The following is a 25,769-nucleotide window of genomic DNA, read 5'->3' as shown; positions in this document are numbered from 1 at the left end:
AAATTACTTGATCCTTTTCCTAAAAAGTTTGCAGGCAGTAATGAGTCCAAGCTAAGCAGTGTCCAGCTGGCTGCAACAGGTTCAAAGGGCTTGAGAGAAAAGGGCTTTCTGGAGGAGAGGTATACCAAAGAGGGTACTATTTTCCTGAGGGGCTAGACATGGCAGGTCATCAGCCATCTTGGTGCCAGGCTGGCCCAGTTGGTTCTATCTGCTTTGGCCATACATGGTAGACAGTGGTAAGCCTCAACTGTCCACACTAACCTCCAAGCCAAAAAAGGGGTTGTGGGCCATGTTCAGAGATTAGCACTGGCTCCTGCCTTTGTTATCAGTACTTATGCCTAGTGGACCCTGCTGTGGGCAGGGGAGGTGGCAGGCAGGACCACATGGGACCCAGCCTGGCTCCCTAGTGAGTCAGAATCATCTGATCTGGACCAGTCAACAATCATCCTTAGTCTGGAACTTTCAAATAGCCAAGGCTCTCACTACAGGCCATAGAGTCTCCTGTTCTTTCTTTAGTGGGCAGAGTGGAATAAAATACATGCTGTGCCCCCAGCTGAGGGAGACTGGCAGATTAAGATGAGCAACGGGACAAATGGCAGTGTTTGGCTCCAATGAGGATATACTCAGCAATGGGGACAAGTAATTTTTTCTGTTGTTATTGTTTCTTCATTGAGATTCATAAATATTAATTGAGAGTCATGGCTTGGTAAGAAGGTTAAAAAAGAAGAATCCTGAAACATATGAAGAGGAGCCCTGGGGTTTGGGTGCATGGACACTTCCTAGGGTAACAGTGCTCTGGTTGCGGCACCGCCAATATCTACTGTTTGCGGATCATGCCCTTGATAGCTGACTCCCGGTTGACATATGTGGCCCAATAGACCAGATTGAAAATGGCAAAGAGCACAGGAAAAATGATGCGGGAAATTTTGTCAACCTTGCTGACACTGTTGTAGGTCTTGGTCTCAGTTGGGATATCCTGCACGTAGGTGGTCTTGGGTGAAGCAATGATTGTCGGGGTTGAGGAGGCACTAGGAGCAGCGCCCTTGGAGATGGTGGAGAACTCAGTGTCCTTGGCCAGGTTGATGGGATAGGTGGTCCCCACGATGTTGAAGGTGGTGCTGGTTTTCTTTGTCGGGACTGCTGGTGTTTTCTTCTAGGGGCCAGAAAAAGTAGGGGAGAAGGGGGGAACAAAGCAAAAGCTAATTAATCCATTATACAGGACACCTTCAGAGGCCGTGGGGAGGAGGAGCCATGAGGGAAGTTAGGAAAGAGGGGCTATGAAGCCAATAGCACTGAGTAGCCAGGTTTGTGTCTGGGGATAATTGAAGATGAGTTTGAAAACAGAAAATTTGCAACATCCTGGTTTACTAGCTATGTGGCTTTGGCCAAGTCACTTCTCTTAGAGCTTTAGTTTCTTCTTCTGTAAAATGAAGATCAAAATATTTGTCGGGGTTGTTGAGAGGGTCAGATTAAAAATTGGTGGTAGAAATAACTGGAAAACTGTGAAATCTTGGTCACATGTAGGGACCTGTACAATAATGTTCTTTGATCCTCACAGTAATCATGTGAGGTAAGTGTGTGAGATTACTCCCATTTGACAGATAAGAAAACTCAGCCTCAGACTGAGTGGCAGAGTCCACACTAGCCACCTGGGCTCTCAACTTTTATCCAGGGCTGCACTGTACTGCTTTCTATAAGTATGAGACACTTTTTGGTTACCCGAGACATAACTCCAAAAGGCTTCAACCATCAAGTGGCACATCTCCTGTGAGGAAGAGAGCTTGGTGAGTCTGAAAGTCATTTTGTCATAAAGACACATAAATACTATGGCATGTTTACATGCATCATTATAACAGTATCTCACCCTTCATGCACTGTAAATGTCCACTCTTGCAAGGCTGCAGGCAGGAGCCACAGCCTCCCCAGGGAGTTATGCAAATGCTTCCCTCTGACACAACAAAGGCAGGGATGCTGGGGGCTTGCTATGACACTACACTTTGTTTTCTTTTTCCAGATTATAAAAAATAACTCAGTGGTAAACAAACATAGACACATGTGCCCATTTGTTCTCATATATATGACTTGTGTATACATGGACCTTCCATGTAGAAAAGAGAAAAGAAGACAAAGCTCAGGCCTGGATCAGAAGAGAGAGGCTGAGAGGCTGAGGAACAGGGGAGGCCAAAGACAGTGGCCGAGGTCATAGTCTGAGTGCTGAGCTCATAGTATTTGTTGCCTCACTTCCCACTCTGGCCTTTTCTTCTTTCCATCTCTATTTGTTTCTAGGGAAAAGTGGAGCTAGATGAGCTTCGAAAATACCCAGGAGTATTTGACAAAAAGTGACAACTAATTATGTTGCCCTGATTTCACACACCACACATTGTTCCCTTAATGTTACTTTGCTTCCCATCATCTGTTTTACTTCTTTACTTCCTACTTGTTTCCTTCCTAGATTTCTCTACTCCCACCCTCTCTTACTGACCCCCTTTCTCCTAATCTATTTCTATTTCTTTACTTCTTTACTTCAGCGTTCCCACCATTTTGATCGTTTTTTTTTTTTCTTTAGACCACATTGCCATTTATCTTCCTGCTCCTAATAATAACTTTTGCCCAATATTTACTGAATACTTACTGGGCCAAGAAATATGCTAGGTGTTTAGGGATACGTAGGAAGGTTAAAAGTTCAGTCAGTTTCAGTCCCTGTTTTCTAGGAGTTTACAGTCCAGCAAGGGAGAGAGCCTTGTGAACACATCATTGCCATATAATGTGATAAGAGTTCTAAGAGATATGAACAAAGTGTGATGGGAATTCAGTAGAGAGAGGGGCGAAGTACCTACAGGTGCTGGAAAAGGTGGCTCAGAGAAGGCAATGAGGATGGTGAGCTGGGTCGCAAAAGACGAGCAGGAGCTCACCAGATGAAGATGTAGCAAAGGCCAGTGCACAGGCCAAGGGCACTGCTTATTTGAGGGATGAGAAGTAGTTTCCTGTAGTTGGATGACAGTGGCATGGTAAAGGCCTGCCTGTGCTGGCTTCACGGTTTTCATCAGGGAGGGGAAGGGGGACAAAAAAGGGGGTGCTGGTTTAAGTAAATGAGCAGTCTGACTAATGGACACTTAAAAAGTAATACTGTTCTTTCTCCTTGAGGATTGTAGTCACATTGCTACAAGTGGAGGGGGACAGAACTCTAAGGCTTCTAAGAACTGTGTAAATGCTTTAAATACTACATGGGACTCATTTATAATTAGCAAATTCATTGTGAATACAGTCCTGCTGCTAAATGCCTCTGTTACTAAATAAAGGAGCACTTCACTTCTTTGCCTGCTTACTTATTAATTTGCTTAGTAATCTCTTTTTTATCATGGGTACACAAGAAAAAAAGGAAAAAAAGGAAAGAAAAAACCACTACCCTGACTTTGCTAGAAGCTTTCACACTCACATATATTATTTCATTTAGTCATCTTATTAGCTGGTTACGACCAAGTCTCTGAAATAATCATTCTGAACAGCAAACACTTTATTTAGCTCTGTAGGCACTTTGTGTTCTATAGGTGGAGAAGCAGCAGTTGACTTAATCACATATTTTTTAAGTAATAAAAGAAAATTACCTTTTAATTTCCCTCGCCCTTTCCATCATGGCACATTTTAATCAGCCACTATAATTTTTACCTAAATTGTCAAAGAAGGGAAATCAAAGCAAAAGTTGTAGTGCTGAGAAGACAGAAGCAGGAGGCAGAGATTAATGGTTAATAATTCCCATTTCTGCATCTAGTTTTCTAATAATTCTCTATGCCCTGGAATTTGATAGATACAAACTAGACTGACTTAACTTTGACCAAGATGCAATTCTGTTCCTACCTCCTTAGCCAATGCCAGGCTCTTAGCTACATGATAGATGTTTACAGAATGAAAAATGACCCCCCAAATGAAGATTCTTGATGTGATTTCTAGTTTTTTCCTCCTGAGTCTTGGCCTCTCCTATACAGACAGCATATCTCTATAGTTCATCCTGGAGTAATTCCCATACCACCAAAATGAAATTGACTCTTCCAAATTCCTCCAAGCATTTTGACCTGAGGACAAGGACACTTTTCTTTCTAGAAGGCCACCTCATGTGGATTTTGGATTGAGGTAAGGAGAACTTTTATGGATCAATGCATGTCCAACTCAAGAGTTTTTCTCAGATGGCACTCACGTTTATTATTTCCAGAAGTGCTAATTAGAGAGCTAGTTGAAGCCCTGAACATACCCGAGACCACCAGGACCTCAGAGTATATGCAGATATGGTCCTGTGACTCTGTGTTATCCCCATAACATCCATCCAGCTTTCCTGAACCCCAGTTTTCAGAAGTGGGGCAAAGTAATGGAATATATGCTATGTTGGATTCAAGGACAAATCAGACAAAGACCCAATTTTTAAATGCAAACAACCTAATTTTTTAAATGGCAAAGGACTTGAATAGACTTTGAATATCTTCTTCTCAAAGAAGATATAGAATTGGCTAATAAGCATGTGAAAAGATCCTTAATATCACTGGTCATAAGGGAAATGCAAATCAAAACCACAGTGAGATACCACCTTACACCCATTAGGCTGCCTACTATCAACAATAAGAGCAATAAAATAAAAAAAGAAAATAACAAGTGTAGACAAGGATATGGAGAAATTTGAACCCTTGCTTACTGTTGGGAATGTAAAATGGTACATCTGCTATGAAAAATGGTATGTCAGATCCTCAAAAAATTAAAAATAGAATTAAAATATGACCCAGCAATTCCACTTTGGGGTATATACCCCGCAAACTGAAAGCAAGGTCTTAAAGAGATACTTGTACACCCATGTTCATAGAAGCATAATTCTCAATAGCCAAAAGATGAATACAATGAAACTCCATCCATACAGTGGGATATTATTCAGCCTTAAAAAGGAAGGAAATTCTGACACAGGTTACATGAATGAACCTTAAGGACGTTATGCTACATGAAATAAGCCAGTCACAAAAAGAGAAATACTGTGATCCCACTTATATGAGGTACTGAGAGAAGTCAGATTCATAGAGACAGAAAGTAGAATGGTGGTTGCCAGGGGGAGACTGGAGAGGAGAATGGGAATTTCTGGTTTCATGGGGACAGAGTTTCAGTTTTGCAAGATGAAAAAGTTCTGGAATTTGGTTGTACATTGTGAACATTGTGAACATACTTATTAAAAATGGTTAAGATGGTAAATTTTAGGCTGCCTAATGAGGAAGAGTAATTAAAACAAGAGAGAACTAAAATATAAGGGAGAACATAAAAAGTACACAGAAAGGCACAAATGCTGAGTCAAGTGAATTCAAAAGAGGCAGGGAGCATGATGGATCAGGAGGAGGTCAGTAAGCCAATAGAAAGGGGAGAAAATGCAGGTGGAAGAGAAGTAATCACTTGCACCAGTTTACTGAGAGGGTGGGAGATATCCAGAGCATATGTGGGGAGGTACCTGGGGCCAGATGACAGCTAAGGAAAGAGTGGATGAGACTCAGATACTATCTATGGTTTATCAATTTTGTTTATCTATTTGAAGAACCAACTTTTAGTTTCATTGATCTTTTCTATTGTTTTTTTAGTCTCTATTTCATTTACTTTTGCTCAGATCTTTATGATTTCCTTCCTGCTACTAACTTAGGGTTTTGTTTGTTCTTCTTTTTCTAGCTCCTTTAGATGTAAGGTTAGGTTCTTTATTTGAGATGTTTCTTGTTTCCTGAGGTAAGCTTGTATTACTATAAACATCCCTCTTAGAACTGCTTTTGCTGTATCCCAAAGATTTGGATCACTGTGATTTCATTTTCATTTGTCTCCAGGTATTTTTAAATTTCCTCTTTGATATCTTCAGTGATTCATTGGTTGTTTAGTAGCATATTTTTTAGCCTCCATATGTTTGTGTTTTTTGCAGTTTTTTTCTTGTGGTTGGTTCCTGCTCACCTGGTGTTACGGTCAGAAAAGATGCTTGATATGATTTCAATTTTCCTAAATTTACAGAGGCTTGTTTTGTGGCCTAGCATGTTATCCCTCCAGGAAAATGTCCCATGTGCACTTGAAAATAATGTATATTCTGTTGCTTTCAGATGAAATGTCCTATAAACATCAATTAAGTCCATCTGGTCTAATGTGTCATTTAAGGCCAGTGTTTCCCTATTAATATTCTGTCTGGATGATCTGCCTGTTGATGTGAGTGGGGTGTTAAAGTCCCCTACTATTATTGTGTTACTGTCAATTTCTCCCTCTATGTCTGTTAATATTTGCTTTATGTATTTAGGTGCTCCTATGTTGGGTGCATACATATATTTACAATTATTGTATCTTCTTTTTGGATTGATCCCTTGATCATTATGTAATATCCTTCCTCATCTCCTCTATCTGTCTTTATTAAAGTCTATTTTGTCTGATATAAGTATTGCTACACTGGCTTTCTTTTCATTTCTATTTGCATGGAATACTTTTTTTCCAACCCCTCAGTCTGTGTGTGTGTCTTTAGATCTGAAGTGTGTCTCTTGTAGGCAGCATATATATGGGTCTTGTTTTTTATCCATTCAGCTACTCTGTGTCTTTTGATTGTATCATTTAGTCCATTTACATTTAAAGTAATTATTGATTTGTATGTTCTTATTGCCATTTTGTTAATTGTTTTTGTCTGCTGGTGGGTGAGGCTGGTCCCAGGGCTAGGGCAGGATCACTGGAGGGCGGGTCCAGAGCCCAGGGGGTTCTGAGGATGGTGCCTACCCACTGGTGGGTGAAGCTAGGTCCCACGGTCTCTGGCTGGAGGTCCCTGGGGGTCCTGGGTCTGGTGCCTGCACACTGGTTTGTGGGGCAGATCCCGTGCCCTCTGGTGGGCAGGGACATGTCCAGGGGCAGCTGTGGGCTCAGGGGGTCTTAAGGCAACCTGTCTGTTGGTGGGTGGGGCTGTGCCCATGCCCAGTTAGTTGTTTGGCATGAGGTGTCTCAGCACTTTTGCCTACAGGCAGGGATGGGTCCTGAGGCTTATAAGCTAGAGGGAGGATTTCACAATGGTGCTTACCAGCACCAGTGTCCTCATGGTAGAATCAGCTCCCCAAATGGCTGCCACCAGTGTCTGTGTCCCCAGGGTGAGCTGCAGTTGCCTCCTACCTCTCTGGGAGACTCTCCAGATCAGCAGGTAGCTCTGACCCAGGCTCCTATTAATGCTTCTGCCCTGGATCCCGGAGCATGTGAGAGTTTGTGTGCACCCCTTAAGAGTACAGTTTCTACTTCCCACAGCTCTCTGAGACTCTGGAGAGTAAGCCCTGCTGGTCTTCAAAGCCAAATGCCCTGGGGGCTCGTTTTCCCAGTATATGACCCACAGGCTATGGAGCCCAACATAGGGTCAGACCCCTCTCTCGTTGGGGAGAACCTCTGCAATGGTACTTATCCTCCTGTTTGTGGATTGTCCACCTGGGTTTATGGAACTTGCCTATATTGCGACTCCACCCCTCCTATCCATCTTGTTTGGTTCCTTCTTCATACATTAGTTGTAGAAGATCTTTTCTGGCACATTCCAGTCTTTTTCATCAATGGTTTTTCTGCAAATAGTTGTGATTTTGGTGTGTCCATGAGAGGAGGTGAGCTCAGGGTCTTTCTACTATGCCATCTTGGCTGATCCACCAGTTTGTTTCTGTTTCGTTCGATTCACCAGGGATAGAGTATGACTGTTGTCAGGGCATTTATACCTACTTTAAAAAAGGGTGGGAAGGCCACCAGTTTATGAATACAAGCTAACCCACAGTGAATATCATTCACTCCAGAGAGAAAATATCAAATGGTGACTCAATTTGTAGCTATTTTTACAGGAATGCCCCCAATTTTTTTAACATCTTTATTGGAGTATAATTGCTTTACAATGGTGTGTTAGTTTCTGCTTTATAACAAAGTGAATCAGCTATACATATACATATATCCCCATATCTCCTCCCTCTTGTGTCTCCCTTCCACCCTCCCTATCCCACCCCTCTAGGTGGTCACAAAGCACAGAGCTGATCTCCCTGTGCTATGTGGCTGCTTCCCACTAGCTATCTATTTTACATTTGGTAGTATTTATAAGTCCATGCCACTCTCTCAGTTCATCCCAGCTTACCCTACCCCCTCCCCGTGTCCTCAAGTCCATTCTCTACGTCTGCATCTTTATTCCTGTCCTGCCCCTAGGTTCTTCAGAACCTTTTTTTTCCTTTTTCTTTTTTTTTAGATTCCATATATATGTGTTAGCATGCGGTATTTGTTTCTCTCTTTCTCACTTACTGGGACGACATTAAATACACCAACATTCGAATTATAGAGGTCCCAGAAGAAGAAGAGAAAAAGAAAGGGACTGAGAAAATATTTGAAGAGATTATAGTTGAAAACTTCCCTAACGTGGATTTCTCAACAAAAACTCTGCAAGCCAGAAGGGAGTGGCATGATATACTTAAGGTGATGAAAGGGAAGAACCTACAACCAAGACTACTCTACCCAGCAAGGATCTCATTCAGATTCGATGGAGAAATCAAAAGCTTTACAGACAAGCAAAAGCTACGAGAATTCAGCACCACCAAACAAGCTCTACAACAAATGCTAAAGGAACTTATCTAAGTGGGAAACACAAGAGAAGAAAAGAACCTAGAAAAACAAACCCAAAACAATTAAGAAAATGGTAATAGGAACATACATATCGATAGTTACCTTAAATGTAAATGGATTAAATGCTCCCGCCAAAAGACATGGACTGGCTGAATGGATACAAAAGCAAGACCCATATATATGCTGTCTACAAGATACCCACTTCAGACCTAGGGATACATACAGACTGAAAGTGAGGGGATGGAAAAAGATACTCCATGAAAATGGGAATCAAAAGAAAGCTGGAGTAGCAATTCTCATATCAGACAAATTTTTAAAAGCCATTAATGATAAGAAAGTAAACTTTTCCAAACTATGAATGGAAGTTGAGCATTTTCTCTAATGTAAAATAAAATAAAATATTATTCTAGAGCATTCAAATATACTTACCTGAAAATAAGAAATAAAGCATGAGAATTACTGTGTTTCCAAAATTTAGCTAAGAATTTATGAATACTTTAAAAGCAGTTCTAAGAATAATAACTGTCTTCTTTTTAAAAGTAGAGGTTTAGGGCTTCCCTGGTGGCTCAGTGGTTGAGAGTCCACCTGCCGATGCAGGGGACGTGGGTTCATGCCCCGGTCTGGAAGGATCCCACATGCCGCGGAGCGGCTGGGCCTGTGAGCTATGGCCGCTGAGCCTGCGCGTCCGGAGCCTGTGCTCTGCAATGGGAGAGGCCACAACAGTGAGAGGCCCGCATACCACAGGAAAAAAAAAAGTAGAGGCTTATTTCTTCATCTTAATTTGCTTTTATTATTTTTAATTTTCAAAAAATTGAATCAAGGTAATAATGCACCTAGTTAAAAAGAAATAAATGTAAAGACTTATAATGAAAACCAGGAAATCCTTATCCCCATGTATCCCAACCTTGTCCAGCAATTCATAATTATTTTTAATTCTCTTAGCTGATACTTCTAACAGTTATTTATATATTTCTAAGTAATACGCTTATACTGCTATCTGTTTTGCACATAACCATTCGTCTTGTCATTATAATGATTTACCTCACTTATGCAACCCTTCCTCCATCTTCCAATACAATTATAACAATATTTTTAGTTCAATCAATAATCAATAACATCATTATAAATGACTATATAAATACCTCTAGCCTCTTGCCACAAACTGCACTGGTTCCTCTCCAGGTGTGCCTGCTGCATAGATTTCATCTTACATATTCCCTTCATCTATCTCTTCTGTAGGGTACCCTCTTCTCTGGATCCAATGTCATTCCCTTTTTTGTTCTATTCTCTTGTTTTAGTAGAACATATCCTCCAGTATTTTCCTAAGGTGGAATGCATGGGAAGTGACATTTCTGAGTTCCTGCAGGTCTGAAAATAACTACTCTACCTTTCCACTTAAGTGATACTTTGGCTAGGCATTGGATTCAAACCCTCAGATATAGGGTTTACAGCTCCACTGTCTTCCAGCGTCCAATGTAGCTGAGAAGTCTGATGCCATTCTGCTAATCATTTCTTTGTAGATAACATTTACTGTCTTTCTAGAATCTCTTTAGACTATCATTTATCCCTGGTTTTCTAAAATTGCAAGATGATGTGACTTTATGTGGGCCTATGTGGACAGTTTCAATCTGGATGCTTATATCTTTCCATTTTTAAAGATGTCTTGTTCTTTGTTAATTTCCTTTGTTCCCGTTTCTCTGTTCACTCATTCTGCAGCTTCTGAGTTGGATGAATTTTCTGGATTCATCTCTAAGCCCGTTAACCTTTTCTTTTACATTCTCCATTTATTTCCTTTTTACCCTACTTGTAGGGAGATTCTCTTCAGTTTATTTTCCCACCTCTCTATTGAAATTTTTATTTTGGCAGTTATTTTTCATTTCAAAAGCTCTTCTTTATTCTCTGATTTCCTTTTATATTAGCATCCTATTCTTATTTTATGTATATATTTACAAATATAAGGTAAAGTTTACTTTTGTTTTTCTTAAATTCTCTTTAATTCCCTGAATTATCTCTGTTCCTGCCAAGATGAGTTTTGTTTTTTTTAATCTTTTCTTTTTCACATTGAAAATTTCATTTTGGTAATCCTTGGTATCCCAGTTTTATTTGGCAACATAAAAGATGTCTGTATGCTCAGTGTACCTGAGCTGGGCTTGTTGATTTGCAAACTATGATTTAAGAAGATTATTTGGAAGGAGGTCATTTTATGGGGTACTCCAAAATGTCACTATGTAGAGGTCTTTTCTCTGGAGACATTCAGGTTCTTTAGAAGAGAAGCTTCTGCTGTTCTTCAGGAAAGTATACATCTGGCTGTAGACATTTTACATGTTGGGCAGACTCTGGGGTCTTGACTATTTTGTACACAGACTTTAGCCAATCCCCCTAATTGCAGCCCCATGATTTATTGTCTGATGTACCAAGCACCTTGAATACTGAGTTTCTCTGGGGTTCTATCTTACTCCAGCTTGATAAATCAGTTCTTATTCTCTCTTTCCCCATTCATTTTTCTTGAAAAATGCATTACAATCTCTTGTGTGACTGAAATCCTTATCCAGATCTCCTGGTACTTGTGGGTTTAAACCTATTTTATTTCTTTACCCTCATTTTAATGGGATTTTTAAAGGAAGCAGTGATAAAACATGTAGTTGTTCCTCAGAAGCCCAGAGTTCATCTGTTTTGCAGAGTGCTATTATAATGTAGTCATTAGTCATTTGTCTTCATTTGAAAATGAGTTTTTGTTCCTACCTACCCTTCTTTTCCTTTCCTTTATCTTTCCCCTCACATTTTATCTAATCCTTGATCATAGTACAGATCAGAAATAGATTTTTAAATCATTTTTATTAGTTCTAAACAGTTTTGTGCTCACCATTCTAGCTTTGTGAGGCAAATACGGTTTAATATGTCTCTTTAAAGAAGGAGAAAAGCAGAATAAATTATGATTAAATTTCACTATTTTTACTTTTAATGCACTTCATTTTTTTGTCCTGTGGGTCAGTGGTTCTCACTGTTAGTTCATTCATATTGTAGCAGTGTAGACAAAGCACAGCACCCTCACATTAGAGATCCATTTTTACACATTCCATAGTATTTTTTTTCAAATCTCATAATCAACATCCTTTCAATAACTTAAATAGACTGACCATGGAGAGGGACTAAGGAGGATGACTGAGATCACCATATTTGCAGAAGACTTTTAGATGATTCTTTTTGCTCTCTTTTTTTCATTTTCAGTACTCCTTGGAATTGGAGAAACAGTTATCATTTTTGACATCTACATTTACAGTTTCTTAATCTATTCTAGTGCTCTCTCTACCTTCAAACCACCACTGCATCTCTTCCCAGTCACAAAAAAAAGTCTACCACATTTTTCACAAGGTATCCATGACTGCCTTTCAGATATCTGAAATTAGCAATCATCATCCCCTTAATGCATTTGTCCCTTCTCCACTGTAGTAAACAAACGGGAACAGCATATTTTAAACATGGCCCAACCTGTATAGAATAAAAGGGGCTTATCATCTCACTTGGTCTAGGTAACTCCTAAGTCAGACTCAAACAAAATTTGGCTTCTCAAGAGTTAAACCACATGGATGGCTTATATTAAATTTGTCCTTTTCCTATATCCCAGCATCTTATTTAAAACATACAATTTTTGTTAAGTTTTTTTTATCCCAGAACTAACTTTTTTAGAATCTATGTGTAAGAATATATACACTAACACGTATAAAATAGATAGCTAATCGGAACCTGCTATAAAGCACAGGAAGCTCAGCTTGGTGCTCTGTGATGACCAAGATGGGTGGGATGGGGGGTTGAGTGGGAGGGAGGTCCAAGAGAGAGGGCATATATGTACACATGTAGCTGATTCACTTCATTGTACAGCAGAAACTAACACAACACTGTAAAGCAATTATGCTCCCATAAAAAAATTTAAAAAGAAAAGAAAATGTTAATCTGTTGATTTCAGCCTGTTCTTTCAAACTTCAGAAATTCTCTTTGATTCTAATTCAGAAGATACTCCTCTTCATTAATGCCACTTTACAAATTTGAATCTCCTACATTATATATCTTCATTTAAGTCACAGATGACAGCATTTAAGAGGGAAGGTTCAAGGACAAAGTCCTGTGGCTTATCACAGGAACCTCCATTCAGGTTGATGACCTTCCATCAGTGAATTACATTTGACTTCAGTTGGTCAACCAACTACATCAGCATAATTGTACTACTTTTTCAACTGCTGTTTCTTCTTCATGAAGACATAATTTTAAAAAGTTAGTCAGATGTCTTGATAAAATGTATATATTTCCTGTTCCACCAGTCTAGTAAACTTCTCATGAATTTTCTTAAGGTTAGTTTGGCATAATTTCTTCTTAGTGAACTCAGGCTGGCTATCAATAGTTAGTGCTATCTGTTCTTAAAACATCTGTGTAATAATATATTCTAGAGACTTTTCAGTCTAATATGTCAGAGTAAGGACATCTTTGCTCCCTTCTCTGTAACCAATCAAAATTATAAGGAAAATGAGATATAGAAACCAAAACTCCACCTTTGATGAAAATTGAAAGCATTTTCTCATCCCAAAAAGTAAGGGCTCCCAAATGCAGTAAAAACTGTATCAGGGTGAAGAAGACACAAATGCACTAAAAATTGTATCAGGATGAAGAAGACACTGAGGATGCCTACTGTTCTGGATTTCAGGCCAAGAATAGAGTCCTAAAAGGTGGGTGGCAGGACCTGAGTGAGAGAACAAATGACCCTTGTTTTGAAACAAAATGGTTTTAAGGCTGGTAGTGAGAACATCCTGGAATACTGTTTGACCACCACAGAGTAGAGAGGAGGTAGAGACTGGAAAAATTAGAGGATACGATAGTACACATGTGTGCGTGCACACACTCACACACACACACACACACACTACACCATACATAGAGGACTTTCTTGTGAGTTATTTATAAGAATTTATATAGATAACAGATCACAGTCAAACTACTCACTTTCAACTACTTACTCTCAACTACTCACTACTATCCTACTCATTCTCTCAGTCCCTCCCCAAAATGATACTTTCACACATAGTAGTGCTAGTAAAGAACTCCTCTAATACAACTTCAAGTAACAATTGAAAAAAATAATATGGTATTGATGCAAAATATGTTACAAGGAGAAGACATAACCAATAAAGGACTGTGTAACAACACACAAAACAAACATAGAATACATGAAAAGCTAAGTCAGCAGAAATCATAAAATGAATATAAGGAAAAATAATACTGCTATAGAAATGAAGGAGAATAGGTATGGGTGAAAATGTTCAGAGACATGGAAGACACACTTGAGAAAAATGAAATGGAAAATAACAATTACAAATTACTAGAGAAAAATGGTAGATATGGAAGACAATGTTCTATTATATGTATAATCTGTGCTTCTAGGAAGATAACAGATCAAAGATATGTTTCAGGAAAGCTTTCCTGAAACAAAGACACTTGTGAATCCATAGGCTTAAAGGGCAACATGCTGTCCTAGGAAAAATTCATAAAGATAGACCAAGATATATCCTTGTAAAGTAACTGGTATTTGTAAATAAAAGACACATTCATATGGGTTTCTAGGCCATAAAATCACCCCTCCCCCATTATGTGAGAGATTCTCAGGCAGGTTTTAAATTTCTTCATACCAACATTCAGTGCTAGAACTGAATATAGCAACCAATGTCTATGTGGACATCAGAGAAAGAGAATGTGACCCACAAATTGTACAACAGCCCAAATATAATTTAAGTATAAACACAATTGACAGATAATTTTACACATGTAAGATGGTAAGAAATATGGTTCCCATGAACCCTTCTTAAAGGAACTTCCAGAGGACAGCCTTGAGATAACTAAGCAATGAACAAAAAATGGATAAAAGGACTATTTTGAGAAGAGAGCCTATGTAAATATAGAACTATGACTAATCAACCATAGAAATTATGGCTGCATAAAAGCATGTAAATGCTATAAAACTTGACAATGCAGAAAAAGTAGTATAACAAATAAAAGTTGGGAGATGACAGGGACTGGTTATTTCTTCATAATTTATAGCAAGGAGTTAATAAATTCTATCTAAATAAATAGTTAAAATCTATTCTAAAATTTTTCCAACTCACCAGTCTATATTCTATGAAATCTATTCCTCCGGTTTGAAAAGTCTTCATTATGTTTTCTCTTCTCCATGATTCTTCAAAGAGTACTACAACGGTTCTGGGACCATATCTGCCAGTTCCTTTTAGCATCTTGGGTTAGTCTTCATCTAGAGCTAGAGATCTGAACTCTTTTAAAGCAGCCAAGGACAACAATCTTGATTTCACTGTATTCATGTTTTTATTTTTACCAATTCCAGGTGGTTTACTGGCATTTTTTCTCTCTTTTTTCTTCCTTCCCATCTACTAATCCAATTAACATTTATTCAGCTTTTACTATGAGTCAGATGCTGTGCAAGGATACTAGTTAGTTAGAAAGAATGCAGACAAGCCCCTGCCCTCAAGAAGTTCAGTCTAGTGAGGAAGCAGACAAATAACTCTAATACAAATAAATGCTCTTAATAACATGAGCACCCTCCCCCCACCCCAAGAAAAGCTAAAGCTATCTGCATGATTCTGGAAATATTCTATGGAGAAAATAGCACTTCATCTGGGTCTTAAAGACTAAGCACGTCTTTATCAGGCAGCAAAATAAGAAAAGAACATTCCAGGTAGAGAGTAAAAAATAAGCAAAGACATAGAAGGAATGATGATCACTTTTGTTTGATGGTAATGGGAACATACTGGAAAAGTGAGGGGCAGAAGTGGCCCTAGAGACTGTTTTCTGGGTTGAAGATAAAAGTCCACTCTTCTGGGTACAACAGGTTCCCCTTGGGTTCAGCAGTACCACACTTATGCTTGATCCCTCACCGCAAGACATCAGCCCTCCATGATACCTACCCTCTTTTATTTGCCCCCAGCAAACACTCCACACTGCCAAGAAGCACTCCAGTTGAGAATTGGATTGATGACCCCAGTGAATAGCACACAGCCCTGGCCAGTTCCCACAGGCTGCAGGCTGCCCACTCCTGGTTCCAATACAGTTCTCTCAGGGAGTGCTTCCCAGCCCCCACCCTTCCTGTATCTTACCTTCATTTCCAGGGCCTCTGGCACCTTCTTGCCTTCCCAAGCCCAACTCCGCTTTGTGAAGTAGTTGACAGTGGCAAATTCAATCAGCGCAGAAAATACAAAGGCATAACAGACGGCTATGAACCAATCCATGGCCGTCGCATATGCCACTTTAGGTAAGGAGTTTCTGGCACTGATACTCAAGGTGGTCATGGTGAGAACAGTGGTGACACCTGGGGAGAGAGAAAATGAGAACCAGTTGCCAGTGAAAGACATTTAGAGCATATCTGATGATATCACCAACTTCCTGCTTGAAAGGAGGAGCTACACCCCACCCAAAATGGTCCCTTTAAAGTAAAAACCAGAGAATGTCAAAACAGAATGGTTCTACCTAGTAACCACCCCATCCCAATTATCACAGGAATAGGAATCTCTAGTATAGCACTTAAAAGTTGTCCTCTAACCTCTGCTTAAACATTTCCATTGAAAAGTAGGTAACCTATTTCATTGTGAGAGAGCTTTCTAATTAGAAAAATCTACCTTATGAACTGAAACCTGCCTTTCTCTAACTCCTGACCCACTGACTGATCTCAGAGCTCTCTCTGGCGACACAAGAAAGAAAAGTCTGCTTCTTCATTTCTGGGATGGGACTTCAGAGAGTTGGAGAGGGTGGCCATAGTTCCTTGTGTGTCTGTTCATCTCCAGAACATGGCCAGTTCCTTCTTTCGTTTCTCCTCCTTCCCCATTCTGGTAGTTATCTTCTGAACAGACCAGAACTGAGCCCAAGACTCAGGACATGGTCTGAGCTTAGTAGGAGTTTCATTTCCCTTATTGTGGACACTATTCTCCTAATAACACAACAAACTATTGCGGAAAATTGTTCTTCAGCTGCATCACAGTCTAGGTCCTATTGAATTTGTGAACAACTAAAACTATTCTAACAACTGTTTCTTATGAGTTTTTGACAAACCACAGCTTGCTTTTAAATGGATTGCTTCTTTTTCTTGGTGGTGTTTATTAACCTAAATTTAAGGCTTTCTTTTATTCACTTTTAAATTCTATTAAAAAATTTATTTCTAATCTGTTCATATATTAGATATACATATGAGCTATATAGTGTTGTGGTTAACAATATGAGCTTTAGAGTCAAACTGAAATAGACTCAAATTCTGGCAATCCCACTTACTTGTAATATGACCTTGAACAAGGTGTTTTACCCCTCTAAGTTTTGTCATGTGTAAAATGTGTGTGATGATACCAGACTCAGAGATTTGTTGGGGAATCAAATGAGATAGATGATGTTCATAAAGCCCACAGCACAATATCTGGCACAGAATACTCACTCAATAAATAGCAGCTTCTATAATTAACATCACTCTTATTTTTACTGTTGTTATTAACAATAGTATTGCCATAATTATATAATTAATTATAGTAGTCTAATTATAATCACATTTTAACAATAATAATAGTAATTTTATAATTGTTAGCAAGAGTATTCTAGTCTTGAATATCTACACTAGAAGTAGGAAGTCCTCAATTCTGCCACTTACTTGCTTTGTATCTTGGGCAACTTCTTTAATCTCTCCTTGCCTTTTTCTCCCCATCTATGAATATTCCCTACTGTCTCCCCCAGAATTTTGATGGTGCAGTTGTGTACCCAAAATCATCCAGAATTGAGGAAGAAGGAATAGTCAGAACCTCTTTCTGATTCCTCAAGAAGATGGGGAATGTGACCCTCATGAGCCTAGGTCAAATAGGGCATGGAAGGTAGTCCTAATGGGGTGAGAGATGTTACACAGAGAAGCAAGCAGATGTGGCCTATTAACTATTAACTCTACCCAGAGAGACAGCCATGTGTGCTGCAGCCTCTGGACCCTCCTTTCACATCTTGATTCCTTGAGTACCTTACTTACATATTTACTATATAAATGAAAATCCAGACTGGAAAAGACTTAATACAGTTTCAGCAGACAGATCCTAAAGGAGCACCTTTGCACAAACTAGGCAGAGAGTTAGAAAAAACACATTTTAAACCCTGTCAGGAATTAGCCATACAGCTAGCACCTCATAACAAACTATCTGAATTTGTAGCCTGGTAAATTCTGAGAATTGATCTAAGGCTCAGTAACCCTCTGATCACACTGAGCAAGAAGTGATTCACAGAAGAAACACGTTATCTCATTTATGGTTATCAGCAAATGCAATTGTCCACACTCACACATTCATGGCAGTAACAAAGCATGGATGGAGGGAATTATATTACAACACAAGTATTTTTGTGCCATATCTCAGTAGAGATGTTTAGAACTCTAGTCTCTAAGGCTTAATTAAAACTGTCATCTTGTGAAGAGCTCTTAGCTAGTCAGAACTAGTAGGACCCTCAATCAAGAATTTGGGGCACTTCATGGATGGACAAAGATGTTTGGCATTTAAAAAGAGATCCAGGTGCTTCCCTGGTGGCGCAGTGGTTGAGAGTCCACCTGCCGATGCAGGGGACATGGGTTCATGCCCTGGTCCGGGAAGATCCCACATGCCGCAGAGCGGCTGGGCCCGTGAGCCATGGCCGCTGAGCCTGTGCGTCCAGAGCCTGTGCTCCACAATGGGAGAGGCCACAACAGTGAGAGGCCCATGTACCACAAAAACAAACAAACAAAAAACAAACAAACAAACAGAGATCCAGGCCTGCCACCCAGTGCTTCTCTTTCAAGACTCTTCTATAAAGTCTTTTTGTGACTGCCCTCCTCACTTCCTTTGAGCACTTCTAAAAGTCTAATATGCTTCTTTGATTATGAATGTCTGTCCCACTCAACTAAAGTTGCTTGAGATAATGCAAGATAATCTCCCCATCTCAAAACCCTTAACTTAGTTCAGATCTGTAAAGTCCTTCTTGCCATATAAGCTAACATTCACAAATTCCAGAGATTAGGACATGGGTATCATTGGGGGGCATTATTAAGCCTACGACAGTCCTAGTTCTAACCCTTAATTTCACTCAGACTAAAAGTCTTTCTTGTGTAACCTTAAAACTCAAATTCTTATCTACCAAGACTAGTAGTCCATCTATCCATCCATTTTCCTGCTACAACAGTATAAGCTCATGTGATTAACATTCCAGTTTTCACTTCCTTCTTCCATTTGGGCCACTGAGTATTTTCTTTCATTTCTTATGAGTTCAGGTATTAAAAAAGAGTGTTTTCTATATTTTCTCTGCTTTTCTTAGGATTTTGTAGCGGAAGATTTTTCAGGGTATCTAGTTTGTAATATTTCCAAAAATTGCACATCTTTAATCTACTCCTATATAGATTCTTCTCCCCCAACTCCACTAGAACTGTTCTTTTCAAATAACTAGCAACCAAGCATATCATGATACCCAACAGGTTTTATCTGCATTTTACCTAAACACACAGAATTCACCCCAGAGGATTATTCCCTTCTTCTTGAAACACTCACCTCTCGACTTCTATGATATCACACCCTTCTAATTATTTTTCTTTTTTCTTACTTTACAGGTTATTATTTCTCTTCCTCCACTACTGTCTCCTCTTCTACCTGATCTAAAATGCTTCTTCTTTCTGAAACAACATTATTTACTCTCTAACTACACAGTAAAGCTTCAGGATATCAGTAGGAAATATCGGTAGAAAAGTCTTCTTTGTGAGTACTCAGTGTATCCAAGTATATGGAGACAGTTTAGTAGATTAAAGGAGTTAATTAATGTTTATCTCCTAAAAAAAATCTTACAGTGGGAAAAACAGGCAGAAAATGTTTTATGTGCTTTAATTCTCCCAGGGAAAAGTGCTAATGACATGTAAATCTCTTCTTAGACAACAGTAAATTCCTATTGAAGAAAATTTCTCTAATTGTAGGTACTATTTTAAAAACCTTCAAACTCTGTATAGCTCTTACTGAATATCAGATAATTCATACTTTCAGAAGTCTAGAGGAGAAGCAGCAAAGTCAGATGGTCCTATAAAAAAAATGGGTCATAAGAAAGCCCCAATCTACTTCTCTGTTGTCAGCTTCGTTTTCCACCCTTCACTTTCTCTAGCTCTGCCCACTAATTTCCTCTTCTTTTCACTGAAGGCTCCATCCCTCTTCAGCTCCTGAAGCAAACCTGACTGAGACAGGAAGCATTTCAGTAAATCTTAATACTCCAACACTCTTATTTCCACTGCCTTTAAAGAATTCAGTTGCTAGAAACACCAAGATCCAGTGACTTAGTTACTAATGCTGGGCTCAGGTGTTCCACACATTCACTCCAGTAATGGTTCTTCCACCTTCCTCACCCCTGCCCCTGCCCCATTCTCCATAAAACAACACTCACCAAAGACCGTGCGGGCAGGGACAGACTCTCTGTTGAGCCAGAAAGACACTTGTGACAGAATGACAGTCATGATACATGGCAAGTAGGTCTGGATCACAAAGTAGCCAATTTTTCGCTTGAGATGGAAGTGGGTTGTCATGACGACATATTCTCCTGGAGAGTAAAATTAGACATTATGCAGCCAAATAAACATTGTTGGATCAAGGTGGGCCCCAATGCAGTTCACAGAGCTCCTTAACCTTATACTCAAAACAAGACATTGCAGCACCTCTCAGGTCCACGTAACCAGATCTCTTTAATAATCATGAAGTAGTACAGAGATGGGTTTTTTATTTTTTGGTGAAAATGTTACCAAACGCAAGTCTGTGTGCCCAATGCACAGTGAAGCCAAACAATACTGAAACTCATCGGAGTCTGGAGCAGAGAAAGGATTATTGCAGGGCCATGCAAGGAGATGGGTAGCTCATGCCTTAAAAAACCCCAAACTCCCCAAAGGCTTTCAGCAAAGCTCTTTTAAAGGTCAGGTGAGGGAGGGGCGTGGTTAGTTGTTACAAACTTCTTAGTGTTGGATCCTTTGTTCTTGTAGCTGTCCACCTAGGTCACGTTGTTACCAAATGAAAGTCTGTGTGCCCAATGCACAGTGAGGCCAAACAATATGAAAACATTGGAGTTTGGAGCAGAGAAAGGATTATTGCAGGGCCATGGGTGAGATGGTCATGTTACCAAAATGTTACCAAATGCAAGTCTGTGTGCCCAATGCATAGTGAGGCCAAACAATACTGAAACACGTCGGAGTCTGGAGCAAAGAAAGGATTATTGCAGGGCCATGCAAGGAGATGGGTGGCTCACACCTTAAAAACCCTGAACTCCCCAAAAGCTTTCCACAAAGCCCTTTTATAGGAAAGGTGAGGGAGGGATGTGGTTAGTTGTTGCAAACTTCTTGGTGTCAGATCCTTTGTTCTTGAGGTCAGGTCGTGGTCAGGTCATGATGTTCCTGTAAACTTCCACCAAAATAAATGTTATTCTCTGTTCTGACAAGAAAAGGAAGGGGAGGCATTTATTTCGGTCTCCATGCCTCCTTGCAGCTTTTAACAAATCCCATAAGGAAAGCAATGTCATTACCGCTCAATTTACTTGTTCAAGGTTCCAAGGCTCCGAGGTCAGGTCCTAGCTAAGAGGAGGGGGCACTGTGCAGGCCGGTCACCCTGTGTGGGAATGTTCATTCAGCACCCAGTCTGGGTCCTCCCATCAGTGCCCAGGCCCAGCTGAAAGGGCAGGTCTCAGCTGGTGGTGCCCTTAGGGCCAGGTCCCCAGACCCTGCCCAGCCATCATCACTGACGGAGCCAGGCGCCCAGGACCCAGCTGGCCCTCAGGATTTTATTTAAACTGGAGAGAATCTGACGCTTCCATGGACTGTGACGAATGGAGATTGCCACCACTATTACGTTGCTGAGGTGGGGATGGGGGAGAGGTTCACTGCTGCTTCAAGGCCTGAGCCTGGCCAGTGGGCAGTGGTAGAGGGGGCTCTGGAGCTCTGTGGGACACAGCTCTCAGCCTGTCCCCAGGCCCCCTAGATTACCTGCCAGGCCACCCAGCTCACCCACTGCCCTGAGGCCAGAAAGCCTGGAGGGCCTGGGGAGAAGGCCGCCATCCACACTCTCACCACACTCTCTGACTCGAGGACCCCTGTGAGCTGATTGTTGTCTGAGTGGGCCCTCTGACCCCCGTGGCAAGGGTCTCATGCTAACCACTGTGCGCCTGCCCTGCCCGTTACATCCTAGGAGGGCACTGCAGGGCCGTGGACAGCAGCCGATCTGAGGGGTTCACACCATCCAGTAGCAGATGCCTGGCATGTGGGTGGGCAGAGGCTGGCATCTTGGGCCCCAGGCCCGGGCACCAAATGTCCCCTGTACTGGCGTGGAGAGACCATTTGGGGAGAGTGTCAAATCCTGTATCCTAGTGCAGTAGCCCCGGCCAGCTCGTCTGTCCAGGCTTGCACTGCCCCACCTCGGGGATGGCTTGGTAGGAGCAGGCAGGCCAGGCAGCTGCATTATTTCCTCCGGGGCCGTTTCCTGTCCTCCCTGACCTTGGGGAGGGCAAACACCCCAGCTTCCTGGCCTCCCCTTGCTGCCAGAGGCGTCCTCACAATGCCTGTGCTGGGGCCTTGCACATCAGATGCGATGAGCGACCACCCCTATTACAAGGTCACAATGTTCCAGCCGTAGCACCTTCAACTGGCATTTCACACCAGCAGAGGGTCTCCCAAATTCACAGTCACAACATTGCCATCTCCACCAGTCTGCTGGTCTACCTGTCAGTGTGCCTGCATGGAGACCTGAAACACCCCATACTCAGACTCACCCAAGACAACAAGCTGCAATGTGTGTGTGTGCCTGAGGCTGCTGCAGCGCACTGCTCTTCCAGGCCTTGGGTGGCAACTGCTGGGGCAAACGGGGAGAGCACATAAACGAGGCCAGTCCTGAGGACAATGACCCAGGGAAACTGCCACTGTGGGGACCACTGTGACACTGACTGTTGGTGGGATGGGACCATTAGTGTGCCCGCATTGTCCCTATTACAAAAATATACGCTTAACAGTGTACCAACACATCTTGCTCAGAGCAATTTTGACACGAGTTCATTCAAATATATTAATGTCCTCATGTAAATAATAATGAAAAATAATCTCTTCTATAGTATTTGCTATGTAACATTCTTAAAGTATTTAATCTTCACAATAACCCTATGAGGTCGGTACTATTGTTATACTCATTTATGGGTCAATAAACTGAGGCAAAGAGAGACTGAGCAATTTGCAGAAGATTACCCAGCTAGTAAGTAGTAGAGCCTGAATTCAACTCCAGATGGGTTGGCTCCACAGCTTATGCTTTCTAACCACTACACTCTGCTGTTTGAATGAATTTATTGGGTTAAAACCTAAAGTTCACATAGCAGAATATGGGCTGGCCTACATCACCCCTCTTCAAAATAAGAGTGAACACGTGTTAAGCTCTTACTATATAACAAACAACTTTGAGTGCTTTTGGAGTATTAACTTTATATCCTCCCATCAACTCTGTAATCCAATAGTTAATTATCAGTTAATTATAATTATCAAATTATGCTGGATTTGTCAGAAGCGTTTTACATATTGAGCACTCCATCCTCCTGGAATGAATCTCTTCACCAAACTTCTAGGCCATGTTGCTCTTGTGGTTTCCCTCTTACATCATGACCTGTCCAATATCCTTTGCTGGTTCCTTTAAATTCTCAACATTTGAGATTGTCATGACTCAGTACTCTTTCCTGTCTTACTCCCTTGGCATTCTTATCCAGGCCTGTATCTTTAAATAATATCTTCAATTTTGATAATGCCCCAATGTATATTTTCTGCCTGGGCTTCCTACTTGTTATGGGTTGAACTATGTCTCCTGGAAAGATATGGTGAATTCGTACCCTGAATACCTCAAAATGTGACCTTCTTTAAAAAGAGGCTTGTTGCAGATATAGCTAGTTAAGATGAGGTCATACTGGAGTAGGATGGGACCTAATACGCTATGACTGATGCTCTCTTTTCAAAAGAAGAGAGAGACACAGGGAGATGTGTGATGACAGAGGCAGAGAGTGTAATAGGGGCGGGGCAGGTACGAGCTATAGCAGCCCCGCTCAGCCATTGGTTGGTGTCACAGTGGGCTCCTCCCCAAGCAAGCAACCATTAGCAGTCAACTGTCAACAAACTACCGTTAGTGGTCCCACTCAACCATTGGTTGTTATTCCTTGCTCCAACAACTGATCTCCTGATTTATTGGCCTGTTGTGTGGCAAGCAGAATGAGCTTGGGCTTGGTAACAAATTTTTGGCAAAGCTAGCCAGGAGCCTTGCTGCTTGTGGCCAGCCAGCCCAGGTTGGGGAATTTTTGGGTAAGGCGCTAGCAGCTGCTGGGACCACATGTCCTGAGGATCTTCCCTTCAAAATTCCCTGAAGTGGCACCAGCTGCCCCAGCGCTTGGCAGTTGGAGCAAGGAACCAACATTTGGGAGCCGATGGGCTCCATATAGTAGGGTAAGTCACTCTGGTGTGTACAACCGGGAACATTTTCCCCTCTCAATTTGGGCTTTTGCTCTAAGGGACAAGCCAATTTGTTCATTTGATTGGGGTACCCTGTTGGAGAGGGGAATCGCTGTTGGACTCTACCTGATTTGTGAACTGATTCATTTGCTTTTGTTTTGTGTTCATTTGCTTTTTTTGTTTGTTTGTTTGTATTTGCAGTATGCAGCCCTCTCACTGTTGTGGCCTCTCCCGTTGCGGAGCACAGGCTCCGGACACACAGGCTCAGCGGCCATGGCTCACGGGCCCAGCCGCTCCACGGCATGTGAGATCTTCCTGGACTGGGGCACGAACCCGTGTCCCCTGCATCGGCAGGCGGACTCTCAACCACTGTGCCACCAGGGAAGCCCATCATGTCCTTTCTTTACTGGAGCAGAAAGGGGGCTATTGGCTGACTTCGGAGAGAATGGGAAAGTCCAAGCTATTCTCCTGGACAATCCCAACGTGAGACTTCAGGTCACTTCAGCCCTAAATCCAGCCACATTTCTCCCAATTGATGTTGCACAATCCCCAGAGCACGACTGCCTACACGTCATCAAGCTAGTGTATTCTAACAGACCTTGGCTGAGCCAGATATGGAATTGTTCACCGATGGAAGCAGCTTCATGGACCAAAGTAGGTGATGCACTAGGTATGTGATGGTAAACCTTGAAAGGATTGTTGAAGCAAAAGCCCTTCCCCCAGGGAGCTCAGCTCAGAAGGTAGAAATCATTGCTCTGACAACAGCCCTGCTCCTCGCTAAAGGGAAGCAAGTAAATATATACACAGACTCTCACTATGCATTCTCTGTGGTGCATGCTCATGGGGCAAACTGGAAAGAAAGGGGGCTTCTCATTTCAAACAATAAAGACATAAAACATGCTTCTGAAATCCTGTCACTATTAGAAGCAGTCCATAAGCCCTCACAAGTGGTTGTAATGCACTGCCCAGGCCACCAGAAGGGTGAGACTCATATAATAAAGGGCAGTCAGTTAGCTGACCAAGCTGCAAAGAAAGCAGCAAAGGAATGGGGTTAACAATCCATGATATGGTCACTTCTCCCACAGATCGACTTGTCAAAATACCAGCCAGTGTATTCAGGAAAGGAGGAGAGAGCCAAAGAATGGGGTTTCACTCTTGATCACACCTCACTTGGCTAGAACTGTAAAGTACAAGGAATTGTTTTGATTCCTGAGGGCCTCTTGGACACTGTGCTGCAGCACATTCATAATAGTACCCATTATGGGAGAGATGCCACCTTACAACAGATTTAAAGATATATAATGGGGCCTAACCTACAAAGGGCCATCCAGCAAGTCACTCAAAATTGCATGATTTATGCTAAAAATAACACAGAAATTGCTGTCACACTTCCCCAGATGGGGACTCAGCACAGAGGAACCTACCCCACCGAGGACTGGCAAATAGACTTTACTCAAATGCCTTGAGCCACAGGAAATTTCAGGTACCTGCTAGTATTTATGGACACTTTTTCAGGATGGGTGGAGGCATATCGCCCCAGGACAGAAAAAGCCTCCAAAGTGGTTAGAGTCCTCCTTAAGGACATTATCCCCTGATCTGGAGTGCCTAACTCCCTTCAAAGTGATAATGGGCCTGCTTTTGTCTCTAG

General features: G+C 41.4%; 1 protein-coding gene across 1 annotated transcript in view; it reads right to left on the bottom strand.

The window, feature by feature from the left end:
- Positions 1–817: 817 nt before the first annotated feature.
- Positions 818–25,769, bottom strand: part of GABRA3 (gamma-aminobutyric acid type A receptor subunit alpha3) — a gene marked incomplete at both ends in the record, with an annotated part of 136,867 nt that continues 111,915 nt past the window's right edge. The window contains 3 exons of the mRNA XM_081222527.1: positions 818–1,153; positions 15,750–15,961; positions 20,056–20,208. Of these exons, the coding sequence (XP_081078653.1) occupies positions 818–1,153; positions 15,750–15,961; positions 20,056–20,208 (701 nt within the window). The remainder of the gene's footprint in view (positions 1,154–15,749; positions 15,962–20,055; positions 20,209–25,769) is intronic.

The sequence above is a fragment of the Mesoplodon bidens genome (assembly GCF_964165515.1).
Source record: "Mesoplodon bidens genome assembly, chromosome: X".
NCBI lineage: Eukaryota > Metazoa > Chordata > Mammalia > Artiodactyla > Ziphiidae > Mesoplodon > Mesoplodon bidens.
The sequence above is the reverse complement of the archived record's forward strand: the minus strand, read 5'-3'. Positions and strand labels throughout refer to the sequence as shown.